Below are 16,743 nucleotides of genomic sequence, written 5' to 3' on the forward strand. Positions count from 1 at the left end.
GGTGAAAGTGGGTCGATTTGACGACAACTCCTGAAAATAACACAAGCCGGAGATCCAAAGCCATTTGCAAGGACACTTGATTAAATACCTTTACAACATCCATCATCTATATTTAATTGATTCACCAAAGTGAACGAAAGTGAGCGTTTGTTTCAATACAGGTCCCATCGATCGTGTCTAAAGCTTTTCCAAAAGGCTAGGCTTTTCCAAAGCAGATGACAATAAAACCGATCGCCCAAACGCACCAGGGCAACGGCCATGGTAACACAATCCACGTGAGTTCCGTGCAAATAGATATGCACATGCGTTCTCCCATTTCTTGCCCCATACAAATCCTCCCAGATCGGATAACATTCATTCGTTTTTTAATTGCTTCCCCATGCCATTATTGACAAGAAATCAGCGACACCAAGCCCTTGGAAGATTGCAAGCTTGACAAACCGCACGGCAAGAAGCCAATGCATTTCAAGTCCATGTAAGGACCATATACAGACCACCATCACTAAAGATGACCAACCACGCAGTGGAAGGACAAGGGTCACCACCCGACGTCACGATTGTCAGATTGTGCGACAGCATCTGCAAGATGGGCAACACAGCACCAGCATTGGCACCAGCAGCAGTAGAGAAGGCTCTTCTTTTCAGACGAGAGCCGTTACTGTATCTTAACAGCAGATGGCAGAGAGAGAGTTTGGCGACGCCGTTGGGAACGTTATTCTGATGAGTTGGTGAGGGAGACTCGTTGGGTGGTCTGAGCATCATGGTGTGGGGTGGAATTGGTCTTGCACGGAGTGCCCGCCCTGTCGTTTTCCAGAACATCTGTCCAGGGAGAGGCAATGTTGTCACAGCAGCTCCGTACATTGATCAAGTCTTGAGACCACACGCCAGACCTTTTTTGGCACGTCGCCGCAACCAAGAGTTTCAGCATGATAACGCCCGTGCCCACACTGCTAGGGCAACAAGAGACCTACTCCAGCAGAATGGCATCAGAACCACGCAGTGGCCTGTCCTCAGTCCCGATTTAAATCCCACTGAGCACCCGTTGGACGAGATTCAAAGACGGCTGAAGGACGTGTTCATCTGTTGTGACCAAGCTATAATTACAGTAACATGCACACACATGAAATTACTGTCTTGAACTAACATTTGTACTGATACTGATACTGATATGTGCGACCGCCTCCGTGGTGTAGTGGTATATCTAGAGCTTACGCCCAGAGAGTTCGGGAGTTCGACCCCGACCGCGTCATACCAAAAGACGTTTAAAGATGGTGCTTGATGTTAATTTGTCTGGCGCTCGGAATTAAGAGTCTGAAACATGGACTGGTCGGTTCGGAGTCAGTATACTTTGTCACCACTTCTGTTTTTAACCACGCGATGACACACGGAAGCTACAACATCAAACTAATTACAAACTTACGCCATGTGTGTATGCATTCAAATCTCATAAATTTATCAAGAATAGAAACCAAGCATATTATCCATGGTAACGAATGTCACAATTGCGTTTTACTTTCAGAATGTACACAGGGATTTTATGGTGAATCCTGCAAGTACACATGTAGTGTTGGCTGCAGAGACCAGAAGAGATGTTCTCCTGTAACAGGGTTCTGTGAAGGTGGCTGTGGGCACGGATGGCTCGGTGACAAATGTACAGAAAGTAAGTCCTTAAGTAATCGTTGAGAGTACTGTAGTGACACAACCAATACTGCATTCATATTCCATGCATTATGCAGCTCATGATGCATGCTCTGCACACGGAATGTGCTGCACAATGTGTCATCCAGATGTGATTAATATGCATTTGCAAAACAAATTTAGACATTTCGATCAAATAACACAAATGTAAGAAATGCCTGTAGGTTGGAATGATTTGATACACGTGTATGCATTAAATGGAAAGGTTCATGCTGGAAATTAATATTTCAAGTATTTCCCCGGAAAGTTTGATGTTTACAGATGAATCTCCGTATTCTTTATTGTTTCAGAGTGTCCCAACGGTACTTTTGGCGATCGCTGCAGCTCTCAATGCAACAGCAACTGTGACAGCGGTGTATGCAGCAATGTAAACGGCGAGTGTTCTCTAGGCTGTGTTCCAGGATTCCAAGGATCACAATGCGATCAAGGTCAGATACTGACGTTGCTGTAATGCATTTTATGAAGTAATACTTGACGTAAATGTGTGTATGAATGTGTTATATTCCACAGGGAAGAGAGGTGTGATGGCAGTACAATACAGTTAACGATAAAACAATGAGTACCAGTATTTTGTCATAAATTATATGTGATCTTGATGAAATTGTTTTTCCGAAAGATTAAAGTTTGAAACTTGATAACAATACAGTTGTTCAGTGTCTCTTCACTTTCGTCTTTGACGTGTCGATAGACGTGCAAGGTCGCTTAGATAACAACACTGAGAATATATTTTCTCTGGAACACCTCTGCATCGCAATCGGGAAAAATGAAAATATATCGACATACATAAACCTTTCACTTTCTAAACACTTGGACACGAGTATAAAAACGCATTATATTGTGTACAGGCATGATTAAACTTGATTAGCGAACATGTACCTACTCAATACAACGCTGTAATGGACTATAGTTACAAATTCTATGTACATGTCTTCAGCCTGCACGAATGAAACGTACGGCCTTGGATGTAGGGAAAACTGCAGTGAAGGATGTCTGGATGGCGAATGCAACGGGACGGACGGCACGTGTCAGTGTCGTGACGGCTGGAGGGGAGACATGTGCCATTTAGGTGGGTGGGATTCTAACATACGCGCGTTTGTTATTGCAATTGGTTCAAAAATATGAATGTTATGTTACAACCAATAGCCTAAACTCATGTCATGTCAGCGTTTTGGTCATTGTGGCATAGTGCTAATCTTTTGTTAGTCTCTCGTTTCTCTCGATCTGCTTTGGATTATTGCACAGCATCGCTGAAGTCCCCATGCCCTTGGGGCACTGAAACATACAGTTCGTTTCCTTTATCGAGTTTTGGGCCTATCTTTAGAATACAGTACCACAAACTTTTCAAACACGTGATCATACCCTATGACGTAATTTGTAGTATTTTGTTGCCAGTCACACCGGCGAAACAATGCCCAGTGACGTCAGGGGTCATCGAGTGTGCATAAGGTCCTCCCAGTGTCTCTACACGCAATGTCATTGAATACGCCCTGCGGTGTTGAGAGTTTTGAGTATTTGTTTACTAATTATAGTCTGCGGCGGCGCATTTGAGAGCAAGCGCTAGTTTACGAAAGCACTTTTATTTTTTATATATTTTTTATTTCGTTTTTCTCGTAATTGAAGTGCATAAAATGGTTATAAATGGGAACTTATATACATATATTATTTCTTCGGTTCATTAATTTTCATTATTATGCACAAGAATGCAGTTTATTAGGGATATTATATTGGCGCTGAACACATCCAAATGTCGCCAGTTTTAGGGAAGGTTACCCCGAATTCTCTATCCTTAGCCCTTGGATCCCCTTTACGATCAATTACCCCCTTTACGATCATTAGGGTTAGGAACCAGTTTAGTGGCTATTAGATTACCCGAAGTCTATCCTTAACCCTTGGATTCCCTTTACGATCAATCATCCCTTCACGATCATTAGGGTTAGGTACTCGTTTAGTGGCTATTATAGATTATATAGCGGCTCGTAATATTCTTCACACAAACTGTCCTGGAACATTCACACAAACCACTTTCACCGGCTACATTTTTTCAGTATTGATTCAAAAGCGAACTCTAGGTTGTGTCGTCACTAGTCATGCTTATTCCTCCATTGTTCCTTACTATTATCCACACCATCCTTACAGTGTTCCCTACCACACTTTTCTGTCACAATATCACCCGACGAATTATTATATACCATATAAATTATGCGTACTAGCGAGTTCGACGTCTGAAGCCGTTGTCAGTTCACGGCATATCGGCTCATTCCCCACAACTCGGTATCTTGTAGATTACGGAATGGGACGAGTGTGCCAAATGGCATCGGGATCATTCGTAAGTGACCGTAGACTAAAGTCGCGAGACACCATGCCTACCCGTAACCTTCGTAAGTGTTCGTCACCTATTCGACCCTTTTCGTTCAGTTCCGTAACGTCTTAGGCTTGACTAGGTAAATTTGCACTAAGTTTAACAGTGTGGACGTAGCTCAGTCCCTTAGCTGTCAGGCTAACAATCCGAAGGTCACGGTTTCGAGTCCGACGTAATCTCACAATAAACTGGTTGCTTGTCTTGAGACATGTGACCAACGGCAGAGATCGTCCTCACGAGAAGTTGTGGTACTGTATTCTAAAGATGCTCCGAGTTTTGATATAGTATCATTAACTATAGACCCATGAAGATCCGGGTTAGAATAGGTCTTCAGCAACCCATGCTTGGGGATCGGGTGGTCAGACTCACGTGGTTGATGCATGACATCGATCCCAATTGCGTGGCTCGATACTCATGGTGTCAATCACTGGATTGTGTGGTCCAGACTCATTATTGACAGACCGGCGCCATATAGCTGGACTATTGCTGAGTGTGGCGTTAAGCCACAAACAAACATTAACTATATATATATATATATATATATATATATATATATAATGAACATTTTGTCTCATGTTCTGTGATTATTAAACTATATGTTGCTAAACATTTTTCTAAACCATCACATTTCTATAAAAGTAAACATTTCTGGAAATCAGAGAAAAGGGTACATCTCTGTATCTAAAGGTTCTGTACAATTTGTCAAAATTCAAAGCAACTGTTAACTGAAGTTTACAGAGAATATGTGAAATGTTGGATATTCTCAGGGATACCATTTGTTGCTCGATAGATTCCATACTCCTCCTTGTTGATGCGTTTCGTTTGGCTTATAAATCTAAATTTCTGCTCGTATTGGCACAATCAAAACACGTGAATTTGATAAAGAAGTTTATGTCGGGGATATCGTTGATCAGAGATAATTCCATTCTGCCCAAATAGACAATTCCATACTATTGATTTACACTCTTGAACTAGAAATAGCAGACACCAGTGACACCAGCTGATCTATGCATAAACCTTCCGAGTGACAAAGAAACTATCCACAAGACTGTATAACAAGAGGGATGGGAAACAATATTCCAGCAGCTGCAGTCTTAACGTTTGCTGTGTAAATATCACAACATTTGACGTACCATTGAGCATCAGCTCTCAACGGAGATATCAAAGAGCGCATACGCCCCTTGCTTAAAGGTCATCTAATTTTAGAGTTAAAGCATCCCTGGCCTTATTAAGCTTTATAAAGCGTTATGATGGACATGACAGTATGTCCACTCGTATATCGTTGTATTTATATCTGATTAATAATAGTCTATCATAATTCCATAAGAAATTGCTCATGTACAATAGTATATGTTATATGTCAAAAAGAATATCTGTCTGTCTGTCTGTCTGTAATTATCCCAGTGTCTGATACAGTGTACCTCAATGTCTCCAGACTGTGAGCCAGGATTCTATGGCCCCGGCTGTGCAGTGTCTTGCAGTCCGAACTGTGCAGGTACCAGGTGCGGAAGGTCGACCGGGTTGTGCTCCAGCTGCCAGTCAGGGTGGACGGGAGAAACATGCCAGCAAGGTAATCAATACCGCGGATAGCTGTGGTCACCCTTTCAATGTTTATTATCAGATTTACAGGGCATTTGTACATTTTGGATTCAATAAATTTTGATCATTTTTTTCATGTACATATGATATGGACTCTTCTATTTCTCAACAATAAACATCCACATTTTTATATTTTATTTGAAGAAAAAGGCAACATTGAATAAGAATCCAGATCACAAACGAAATCCGGCAGCGGTTTCATTGCAGTCTTCTATCTCAGCTTCTTTCTCAATTCAGTTTCCGTATACGTTTTTTCGAATTAGAACATTCGGTGAAGATTGATAGCATGTGTTAGATCATATCTAATGATGTTTTATATGCAAGTGATGGTATAGAAATATAAAGATGAATGCTATGTGGAAAGTGGCGGGCTCGGCATGATGTTGTTCAGTAGAACAAGATGTTTTAGTTTTAGAATAATAAGTGATTTTAATATGCAGTTTCTGTCTAAAGGCACGAGGTTGTGCGCTTACTAGATGGACATAAGAATCTCACATTTTCGGAGAGTACCTTTAGTATTTAGTTTAATCATGTCAAGATCAAGGTTAAATATTATCCCAAGGAATTTAAATGTTTTCAGGTCCAAGTTAAGTCTCTATTTCTGACACAGGTTCGTCACTGAATATGTTATCGAGCCTATCCAAATAATTATAGCTTTATCAATATTTACTTTCAATCTCGCGAGACGGCCAATTGTATGTGGGCAGCGTTCCTTACCATCTAGTTTATTAGTAGTATCGTTAACAAACTGATTTAAGAGGTATTCCATATTACCAACAGTGATTCCCCTTTATTTCAGCATCATTACGTATCATTATAATGAGAATTTCAGGTGAGAGTGGGTCGATTTGACGACAACTCCTGAAAATAACACAAGCCGGAGATCCAAAGCCATTTGCACGGACACTTACTTAAATATCTTCACAACATACGGTCATCAATATTTAATTGAATAGCCAAAATGAACGAAAGTGAGCGTTTGTTTCAATACAGGTCCCATCGAACGCGTCTAAAGTTTTTCCAAAAGGCTAGGAGTTGGTATGAATGTATACTGAACCGCAAAAGAAACGTCACCCCAAGTAACATTGCATGAAAAGTTGTCATTGAAATATCTGGGTAGTTTTTGTCAACGTTTCTAAAAGTTAACATTACCTTGTCCGGAAAAATGAAATTTGTTGATAAAAAAAAAAAACAGATGACAAATAAACCAATCCCCCAAACGCACCACCTCAACGACCATGGTAACCCAATGGACGTGAGTTCCTTGCAAATTGAAAAGCACATGTGTTCCCCCATTTCTTGGCCTATGAAAACCAACCTAGATCGGATAATATTCATTCGTTATCGAATTGCTACCACATGCCAAGATTGACATGAAATCAGCGACACCAGGTCCTTGGACGATTGCAAGCTAGAAGAACCACCCAGCAAGTAGCCAATGCATTTCAAGTCCACGTAAAGACCATATACAGGCTCCACCAACGGTACCAGACCACCAGCCCTACAGATGGCTGACCACGTAGTGGAAGGACAAGGGTCACCACCCGACGTCAGGATTGTCAGATTGTGCTACTGCATCTTCAAGATCGCTTTGTTACTGCTGCGGAAACTGTTCGACAGACCATGGGGACACACCAGCGGCACATAAGTGCGGACACCGTGCGTCGACAATTGACGACCAGACACCTCCACTGTCACAGGCCACACCGATGACCCATTCTGACACCATGTCATCGCCGGGACCGTCTTCAGTGGGCAACACAGCACCAGATTTGGCGCCACCAGCAGTGAAGAAAAGTCCTCTTCTCAGACGAGAGCCGTTACTGTATCTCAACAGCAGATGGTGCCTGGCGACGCCGTGGGAAACGGTATTTGGATGCTTGTGTTGTTGAGAGAGACTCGTTGGGTGGCCCGGGTATCATGGTGTTGGGTGGAATTGGTCTTGCACAGAGTGTCCGCCCTGTCGTCTTCAAGAACATCTGTCCAGGGAGAGGCAATGATGTCACAGCAGCTCCGTACATTGATCAAGTCTTGAGACCACACGCCAGACCTTTTTTGGCACGTCGCCGCAACCAAGAGTTTCAGCATGATAACGCCCGTGCCCACACTGCTAGGGCAACAAGAGACCTACTCCAGCAGAATGGCATCAGAACCACGCAGTGGCCTGTCCCCAGTCCCGATTTAAATCCCACTGAGCACCCGTTGGACGAGATTCAAAGACGGCTGAATGACGTCCGACCAAGGCCGACAACTGCAGCTGAACTGCGTCAGGCGTTCCTCAAGTGTGGGCTCAAGCGCCTTTGGCCTTCATCAACCGCTTCATCCGTTCCATATATAAATGTTGCACGGCAGTCATCGATGAACATGGCGGACACACGAGATACAGACTTGTGATGCCACTTTCTCAGAGACTAATGTTGTGTTTCACTTTAAGAACATTTGACACTTTATTTCCAAATTTGATGATAAGTTTTGCCAGGTTTGATCTTTTTAATATGTCTCCAAGTATGTTTACAGTGTTTGGACAAATAAGGTTTCTCATATATCTATCCATGGTGATGTTTCTTTTGCGGTTCAGTATATTTATCAGACATAAAGCCTTTTGGGTTTCATTCATTAAAAAAACAAACATTCCTCAATGATCCTGTCAGAACCTGAAGATTTAGGTTTGCCAGAACTTCAAGTCAATCCTCCATCAAGGTCAGATGCAGATTGTTTATGTTACTCTGGAATATCAATATGTTTTAGTACAATTTCTAGATTAATGTCCGAAACGTCATGTTTAGAGTATAATGTTGTGTACGCTTTGTCTAAGTCTGGCTGAAATGTCCTATCCCCAAATTGTATAAAGATATTAGAAGTCCAACATTTCACATACAGTATAGTCAGTAAACGTCTTTTCCTGAACCTTTGATGCTAGAAATGTTATTATATTTGTGGTTACCCACTGGTGTCCCACTGGTAAACCCGCTGGTGTGTAGGTGGAAGGGAAAACGTGATGTTGACTCTTTTGCGTGAAATACTCAATATTAATAGCTAGCTGTTTGTACTTGTCCGGACTAATACCGGGTATAAAGTGCCAGCCCACTGAGATACCATGCCGACGTTTAACATGGAAACTTCACTCAGACACAGTTTACTGATTCCAAGCCGACCAGTCCTGTGTCATGCCGTTAATGCCGAGCGCCATCTCATTTGGTATGACGCGGCCAATGTTCTCCGGTAGGATACCACCTGTAGTGACCAAGCAATAATTACAGTAACATGCACACACATGCAAAAAAAATTACCGACTTGAACTAACAATTGTACTGATACTAAATATGTGACAGTATAAATGGTCACCAGAAATGTTTACTGATATCAAAAACCTATAACTATGGTTTCGAAAAGGAAATGTTTACCCGATGAGATGAATAATACTTATATTGTAACTGCGTGTACTGATTGCAGATGCTGAGCCATACACACATTTGCACATTTATATCCTTCATCCGATCTTCCCCAGTTATCTATCCATGAAAACTTAGTTTTCCTTCTGAAAGATATTTTCTTTATCAAATAAATTCATGTGATATGTGCGACCGCCTCCGTGGTCTAGTGATATATCTAGAACGTCCGCCCGGAGAGCGGAAGGTCGGGAGTTCGATCCCGGCCGGCCGCGTCATACCAAAAGACGTTTAAAGATGGTACTTGTTGTTACCTTGTCTGGAGCTCGGCATTAAGGGCCTAAAACAAGGACTGCTCGGCTCGGAGTCAGTGTTGTGTGTCACACCTTCTGTTTTTCAGCACACAATGACACACGGCAGCTACAACATCAAACTAATTACAAGCCAACGCCATGTGTGTAGGCATTCAAATTTCATCAATTTATCAAGAATAGAAACGAAACATATTATCCATGGTAAGTAATGCCACAATTGTGTTTGACTTTCAGAATGTACACAGGGATTTTATGGTGAATCTTGCAAACACACATGTAGTGTTGGTTGCAGAGACAAGAAGAAATGTTCTCCTGTAACAGGGTTCTGTGAAGGTGGCTGTGGGCACGGATGGCTCGGTGACAAATGTACAGAAAGTAAGTACTTAAGTAATCGTTGAGAGTACTGTAGTGACACAACCAATACTGCATTCATGTTCACTGCATTATGCAGCTCATGATGCACGCTCTGCACGCGGAATGTGCTGCACAATGTGTCATCCAGATGTGATTAATATGCATTTGCAAAACAAAATTAGACATTTCGATCAAATAACACAAATATGAGAAATACCTGTAGGTTGGAAAGGAGAAGTTCATGCTGGAAATTGATATTTCAAGTTTGTCCCCGGAAAGTTTGATGTTTACAGATGAATCTCCGTTTCTTTACTGTTTCAGAGTGCCCTAACGGTACTTTTGGCGATCGCTGTAGCTCTCAATGCAACAACAACTGCGACAGCGGTGTATGCAGCAATGTAAACGGCGAGTGTTCTCAAGGTTGTGTTCCAGGATTCCAAGGATCACAATGCGATCAAGGTCAGATACTGATGTGGATGGAATGCATTTTAGGAAGTAACACTTGACTTAATTGTTTGTATTAATGTGTTATATTCCACAGGGGAGAGAGGAGTGAAGGCAGAATAAAAGCGTTTACAATAAAACAATGTGTCCCAGTATTTTGTCCTAAATTATATGTGATCTTAATGAAATTGTTTTTCCGAAAGATTAATGTTTGAAACTTAATAACTCTACAGTTGTTCAGTGTCTCTTCACTTTCGTCTTTGACGTGTCGATAGACGTGCAAAGCCGCTTAGATAACAACACTGAGTATAAATCTCTTTGGAACACCACTGCATCGCAATCGGAAAAATGAAAATGTATCGAAATACATAAACCTTTCACTCTCTAATCACATGGACACGAGTATATATACGCATTATATTGTGTACGTGCATGATTAAACTTGATTACCGTACATGTGGCTACTCAGTACAACGCTATAATGGTCTATCGTTACAAATTCTATATACATGTCTTCAGCCTGCACGAATGAAACGTACGGCCTGGTATGTAGGGAAAACTGCAGCGAAGGATGTCTGGATGGTGTATGCAACGGGACGGACGGCACATGTCAGTGTCGTGACGGCTGGAGGGGAGACAGGTGCCATTTAGGTGGGTGGGATAGGAAAATACGCACGTGTTTGTTATTGTAATATGTTCTAAGATAAAAAAAACGTTACAACCAATAGCCTTCACTCATGTCATGTCAGCCTTTTGGTCATTGTAGCATAGTGCTGAACTTTTGTCAGTCTCGCGTTTCGCTCGATCTGCTTTGGATTATTATACATCATCTTTGATAGAGTTTCATTAACTGTATTCCCGTGAAGATCTGGGTTAGAATAGGTCTTCAGCAACCTATGCTTGTCGTAGGAGCCGACTAAAATGATCGGGTGGTTAGGCTCGCTTACTTGGTTGATGCATGACATCAATCCCTATTGCGTGATGTCAATCACTGGATTATCTGGTCCAGATTATTGACAGACCGCCGCCATATAGCAGGAATATTGCTGAATGCGGCGTAAACAACAAACAAACATTAACGAAATAGATATATATAATGAACATTTGTCTCATGTTCTGTGATTATTAAACTATATGATTCTAAACATTTTCTAAATCATCACATTTCTATAAAAGTATACATATCTGGAAATCAGAGAAACGGGTGCATCTCTACTTCTAAAGGTCCGGTGCAATTTGTCAAAAAAATGAAAGCAACTGTTAACCGAGAATATGTGAAATTTTGGATATTCTCAGAGGTACCATTTGTTGCTCTACAGATTCCATACTTCTCCTTGTTGATGTGTTTCTTTAGGCTAATGAATCACAATTTCTGCTCGTATTGGCACAATCAAAGCACGTGAATTTGACAAAGGAGTTTATATCGGGGATATCGTTGATCTGAGATAATTCCATTCTACCCTAATAGCCAATTCCGTACCGCTGATTTACCCATCTGAACTAGAAATAGAAGACACCAGTGACACCAGCTCATCTGATGTATGCATAAACATTCCGAGTGACAAGGAAACTATCCACAAAACTGTATGACAAGAGGGATGAAGTCTTAACGTTTGCTGTGTAAATGTCACAACTTTTGACGTACCATTGAGCATGAGCTCTCTCTACGAAGATATCAAAGAGTTCTTACGCCCCTTGTTTAAAGGTTATATATTTTTAGAGTTAAAGCATCCAGGGCCTTATAATGCTGAAAAAGCATTATGATGGACATGACAGTATGTGCAGCTCGGATATCGTTGTATTTATATCTGATTGATAATAGTCTATCATAATTCCATAAGCTAATGCTAGTGCATGACAACATTATATGTCATGTGTCCTGTTAATGTAAATGTATGCAAAAGTTGAGACTTAAAAAGAATATCTGTCTGTCTGTCTGTCTGTCTGTCTGTAATTATATCAGTGTCTGATACACTTAACCTAACACAGTGTACCTCAATGTCTCCAGACTGTGAGCCAGGATTCTATGGCCCCGGCTGTGCAGTGTCTTGCAGTCCGAACTGTACAGGTACAAGGTGCGGAAGGTCGACCGGGTTGTGCTTCAGCTGCCAGTCAGGGTGGACGGGAGAATCATGTCAGCAAGGTAATAAATACCGCGGGTAGCTGAGGTCAGTCACCCTTCCAATGTTTATTGCTAGATTTACAGGGCACTTTTACGTTTTGGATTCAATAAATTTTGATGTTTTTTTATGGTATGGACGCTTTTCTTTCTCAACAATAAACATCTAAATTTGCATATTTTATTTTAAGAAAAAAGAAACACTGAATACGGATTCCAGATCACAAACGAAATCCGGCAGCCGTTTCATTGTCTCGGCTTCTTTCTCAATTCTGTTTCCATTATATGACGTATACGTATTTGGAATTAGAACATGCTGTGAAGATGGATAGAATGTGTTGGAACATGTTTAATGATGTTTTGTATGGAAATATAAAGATGAATGCTACGTGGAAAGTGCTCGGCATCATGTTCTTCAGTAGAATTGGACACTGAACAAGGTTTCCAGATCGAAAACGAAAAACGGTATCGCTTTTTGTCATGTTCTGTCTCTACTTATTCAATAACAATTTTCAATTACATTTGGAAGTAAGCAATTGGGCTGATGATTGGTAATTTTCATTTGAACACATTTTATGAAATGTAAGATGAGTGTTAGTGCCGTTAACCCGACTTGACGTTACAGCTTCTGCAACAGCAGTGTGTATAGACAATGCTATGTGTTTACCGTTGACCCGCCTTGACGTTACAGCTTCTGCAACAGCGGTGTGTATAGACAATGCTATGTGTTAACCGTAAACCCGCCATGACGTAACAGCTTCTGCAACAGCAGTGTGTATAGACAATGTTATGTGTTTACCGTTAACCCGCCATGACGTTACAGCTTCTACCACAGCAGTGTGTATAGACAATGTTATGTGTTTACCGTTGACCCGCCATGACGTTACATCTTCTACAACAGCAGTTTGTATAGACATTGTTATGTGTTTACTGTTAACCCGTAAATGGTTTTATTGAGCTTGATTGATTCTCCCTCTGTGTTCTAAATAATTTGCTTTTTCATTCCACTTACTAACACATCTATCATATGATAATAACTGTCCTCATGCCTGGAGCAGGTCATTCACATAATGTGCGCCTTTCCCATTTCAGGTTGGGTAATAGCCCAGTTTTGATAGATTGTCCTTTCACATCTGGCATTATCACTATTTGAAAGTGATTCATGAACACATTCTCGTGATATAGTCGGAATCGTTCGACTCTGTTTCAAGTTCGGCATATTTAAATCTCGATCTTTGATGTGTTTATCTCAAATCACATTTTCCGGTTTATTTCCCCATATAAATCTGAAACATTTACATTGAAATTCTTCTATACGTGTATCTGGTGTGTTCGGGATAGACGAAAACAAGATGTTTTAGTTTTGGAATAATAAGTGATTTTAATATACAGTTTCTGTCTTAAGTCGTGAGGTTGCGCGCTAACAAGATGGACATAAGAATCTCACATTTTCTGAGAGTATCTTTATCATTAAGTTCAATCGTGTCAAGTTAAATATTATCCCAAGTAATTCTAATGTTTTCTGATCCAAGTTAAGTCTCCATTTCTGACACAGGTTCGTTATTGAATATGTTATTGAGCCTATCCAAGTAATTATAGCTTTATCAATATTTACTTTAAATCCCGAAAAACGGGCAGAAAAGACTTGTAGCACTGTTTGTGGGCAGCGTTCCTTACCTTCTCGTGAACAAGCGGTATCGTTAGCAAACAGATTAAAGATGTATTTAATATCACCATCAGTGATTGCCTTAATTTCGGCTTCATTACGTTTCATTTTAGCGAGAACTTAATGTCAGAGTAGGTCCCTCTGACGACAAACCCTGAAAATAACACAAACAAGAGGTTCAAAGCAAAAGACACTTGATTAAATACAGTCATACATATTTTATTGAATTCCCAAAGTGAACGAAAGTTAGAGTTTGTTTCAATACAGTTCCCATCGATCGTGTCTGAAGCTTTTTCAAAAGGCCAGTAAATTGGTATGAATGTATTTGCCAGACATCAAGATTTTTTGGTCTTCATTAATTCAAAAACATTCCGCAGTGAACCTGTCAGAACCTGAAGATTTAGGTATGCGAGAACTTCACATCAATTCTTCCCCAAGGTTAGATGCAGATTGTTTATGTTACTCTGGAATATCAATATGTTTCGTCCAATGTCTAGATTAATGTCCAAAACATCTTGTTCAGAGTATAACATTTTGTAAGTTGTGCCTAAGTCATCCCAAAATGCCTTATCCCCAAACTGTGTATAGATGTTAAAAGTCCAACGTGAAATACTCAATATCAATAGCTGGCTGTTTGTACTTGTCATGACTAATACCGGGTATAAAGTGCCAGCCCACTGAGATACCATGCCGCAGTTTAACATGGATACTTCACTCAGACACAGTTTACTGACTCCAAGCCGACCAGTCCTGTGTCATCCCGTTAATGCCGAGCGTCATCGTTCATTGTCTTTTGGTATGACGCGGCCAGTGTTCTCCGGTAGGATACCATCTGTAGTGACCAAGCTATAATTACAGTAACATGCACACGCATGCAATTACTGACTTGAACTCACATTTGTGCTGATACTAAATATGTGACAGAATAAATGGTCACCAGAAATGTTTACTTATATCACAATACGATTAACTATGGTTTCGAAAAGGAAATGTTTACCCGATGAGATGAATAATACTTATATTGCAACTGAGTGTACTGATTGCAGATGCTGAGCCATATACACATTTGTACATTTATATCCTCCATAAGATCTTCCCCAGTCATCTATCCATGAAAACTTAGTTTTCCTTCTGAAAGATATTTTCTTCATCAAATGAATTGATAATTTTGAAAGATGAGGAAACTGGTGAGTTTGTTTTTACCCCACCATGAACAATATATTACAGTACTATCATGTGGTTACAACTAAAGGTGCAAGGAAAACGCGAAGTGATACAGGTTCTGACCATTTTGCAATATCGCCAAATCCACGAACAAGATTTTGGATTAAACAATCCACGTTAAGATCATAACCAGGGTAAATCTGTGATTCGATCACACGACAAATGGATTCTAGAAATGTGCATTGCCGTTTGCAGATCCTTTAAACCGGCAGGTCCCCAATGCTTAATGCCATCAGAGATAAATTCTTGGCAAACTGCATATCAAGCCATATTATATAGTGTGACGTGACAATGTTATATGTGCGACCGACTCCGTGGTCTAGTGGTGTATCTAGAGCATCCGCCCGTAGAGCGGAAGGTCGGGAGTTCGATCCCTGGTCGCGTCATACCAACAGACGTTTAAAGATGGTACTTGTTGTTACCTTGTCTGGAGCTCGGCATTAAGGGCCTCAAACAAGGACTGGTCGGCTCGGAGTCAGTGTTCTGTGTCACCCCTTCTGTTGTTCACCACACGATGACACACGACAGCTACAGCATAACACAAATTACAAACTAACGTCATGTGTGTAGGCATTCAAATCTCATAAATTTATCCAGAATAGAAACGAAACATATTATCCATGGTAAGGAATGTCACAATTGTGTTTCAGAATGTACACAGGGATTTTATGGTGAATCCTGCAAGAACGCATGTAGTAATGGCTGCAGAGACCAGAAGAAATGTTCTCCTGTAACAGGGTTCTGTGAAGGTGGCTGTGGGCACGGATGGCTCGGTGACAAATGTACAGAAAGTAAGTCCTTAAGTAATCGTTGAGAGTACTGTAGTGACACAACCAATACTGTATTCATGTTCACTGCATTATGCAGTTCATGATGCACGCTCTGCACGCGGAATGTGCTGCACAATGTGTCATCCAGATGTGATGCATTTCATTTCCATCAAATAACACAAATATAAGAAATACCTGTAGGATGGAATGATTGGATACACGTGTATACATTGAATGGAGAAGTTCATGCTGGAAATTAATATTTCAAGTATTTCCCCGGAAAGTTTGATGTTTACAGATGAATCTCCGTGTTCTTTATTGTTTCAGAGTGCCCTAACGGTACTTTTGGCGATCGCTGCAGCTCTCAATGCAACAGCAACTGCGACAGCGGTGTATGCAGCAATGTAAACGGCGAGTGTTCTCAAGGCTGTGTTCAAGGATTCCAAGGATCACAATGCGATCAAGGTCAGATACTGACGTTGATATAATGCATTTTATGAAATAATACTTGACGTAATTGTGTGTATGAATGTGTTATATTCTATGGGAGAGAGGTGTGATGGCAGTACAAAAGCGTTTACAATAAAACAATGTGTACCAGTATTTTGTCATAAATTAAATGTGATCTTCATAAAATTGATTTTCAGAAAGATTAAAGTTTGAAACTTAATAACTCTACAGTTGTTCAGTGCCTCTTCACTTTCGTCTTTGACATGTCGATAGACGTGCAAGGCTGCTTAAATAACAACATTGAGAATACATTTTCTCTGGAACACCTCTGCATAGCAATCGGTAAAAATTGAAAAT

At 40.7% G+C, this 16,743-nt stretch overlaps 3 protein-coding genes across 3 annotated transcripts in view; all 3 read left to right on the forward strand.

Annotated features, from left to right (window-relative positions):
* LOC139478318 (multiple epidermal growth factor-like domains protein 11) overlaps positions 1 to 3,143 on the forward strand; it is a 34,377-nt gene extending 31,234 nt beyond the window's left edge. The window contains exons 13-16 of the mRNA XM_071260743.1: positions 1,520 to 1,660; positions 1,989 to 2,126; positions 2,633 to 2,764; positions 3,091 to 3,143. Of these exons, the coding sequence (XP_071116844.1) occupies positions 1,520 to 1,660; positions 1,989 to 2,126; positions 2,633 to 2,764; positions 3,091 to 3,143 (464 nt within the window). The remainder of the gene's footprint in view (positions 1 to 1,519; positions 1,661 to 1,988; positions 2,127 to 2,632; positions 2,765 to 3,090) is intronic.
* The window catches only part of LOC139479737 (uncharacterized), a 132,948-nt gene that overhangs the window by 44,099 nt on the left and 72,106 nt on the right, over positions 1 to 16,743 (forward strand). The gene's annotated exons all lie outside the window — the stretch shown is intronic.
* Positions 5,483 to 16,424, forward strand: LOC139478320 (multiple epidermal growth factor-like domains protein 11). Its single transcript, XM_071260746.1, has 7 exons — positions 5,483 to 5,627; positions 9,594 to 9,734; positions 10,035 to 10,172; positions 10,677 to 10,808; positions 12,166 to 12,300; positions 15,817 to 15,957; positions 16,264 to 16,424. Exons 1-7 carry the CDS (start codon positions 5,483 to 5,485, stop codon positions 16,422 to 16,424), a joined length of 993 nt encoding a protein of 330 aa, XP_071116847.1.

The sequence above is a fragment of the Haliotis cracherodii genome, unplaced genomic scaffold (genome assembly GCF_022045235.1).
Source record: "Haliotis cracherodii isolate W230 unplaced genomic scaffold, xgHalCrac1.p SCAF_4, whole genome shotgun sequence".
Lineage (NCBI taxonomy): Eukaryota > Metazoa > Mollusca > Gastropoda > Lepetellida > Haliotidae > Haliotis > Haliotis cracherodii.

Coding starts and splice junctions, on each gene's coding strand:
- LOC139478320 (XM_071260746.1), top strand. CDS start 5,483: ATGTCTCCAGACTGTGAGCCAGGATTCTATGGCCCCGGCTGTGCAGTG. Junction 9,735..10,034: donor CGGTGACAAATGTACAGAAA/GTAAGTACTTAA, acceptor TTACTGTTTCAG/AGTGCCCTAACGGTACTTTT. Junction 10,173..10,676: donor AGGATCACAATGCGATCAAG/GTCAGATACTGA, acceptor ACATGTCTTCAG/CCTGCACGAATGAAACGTAC.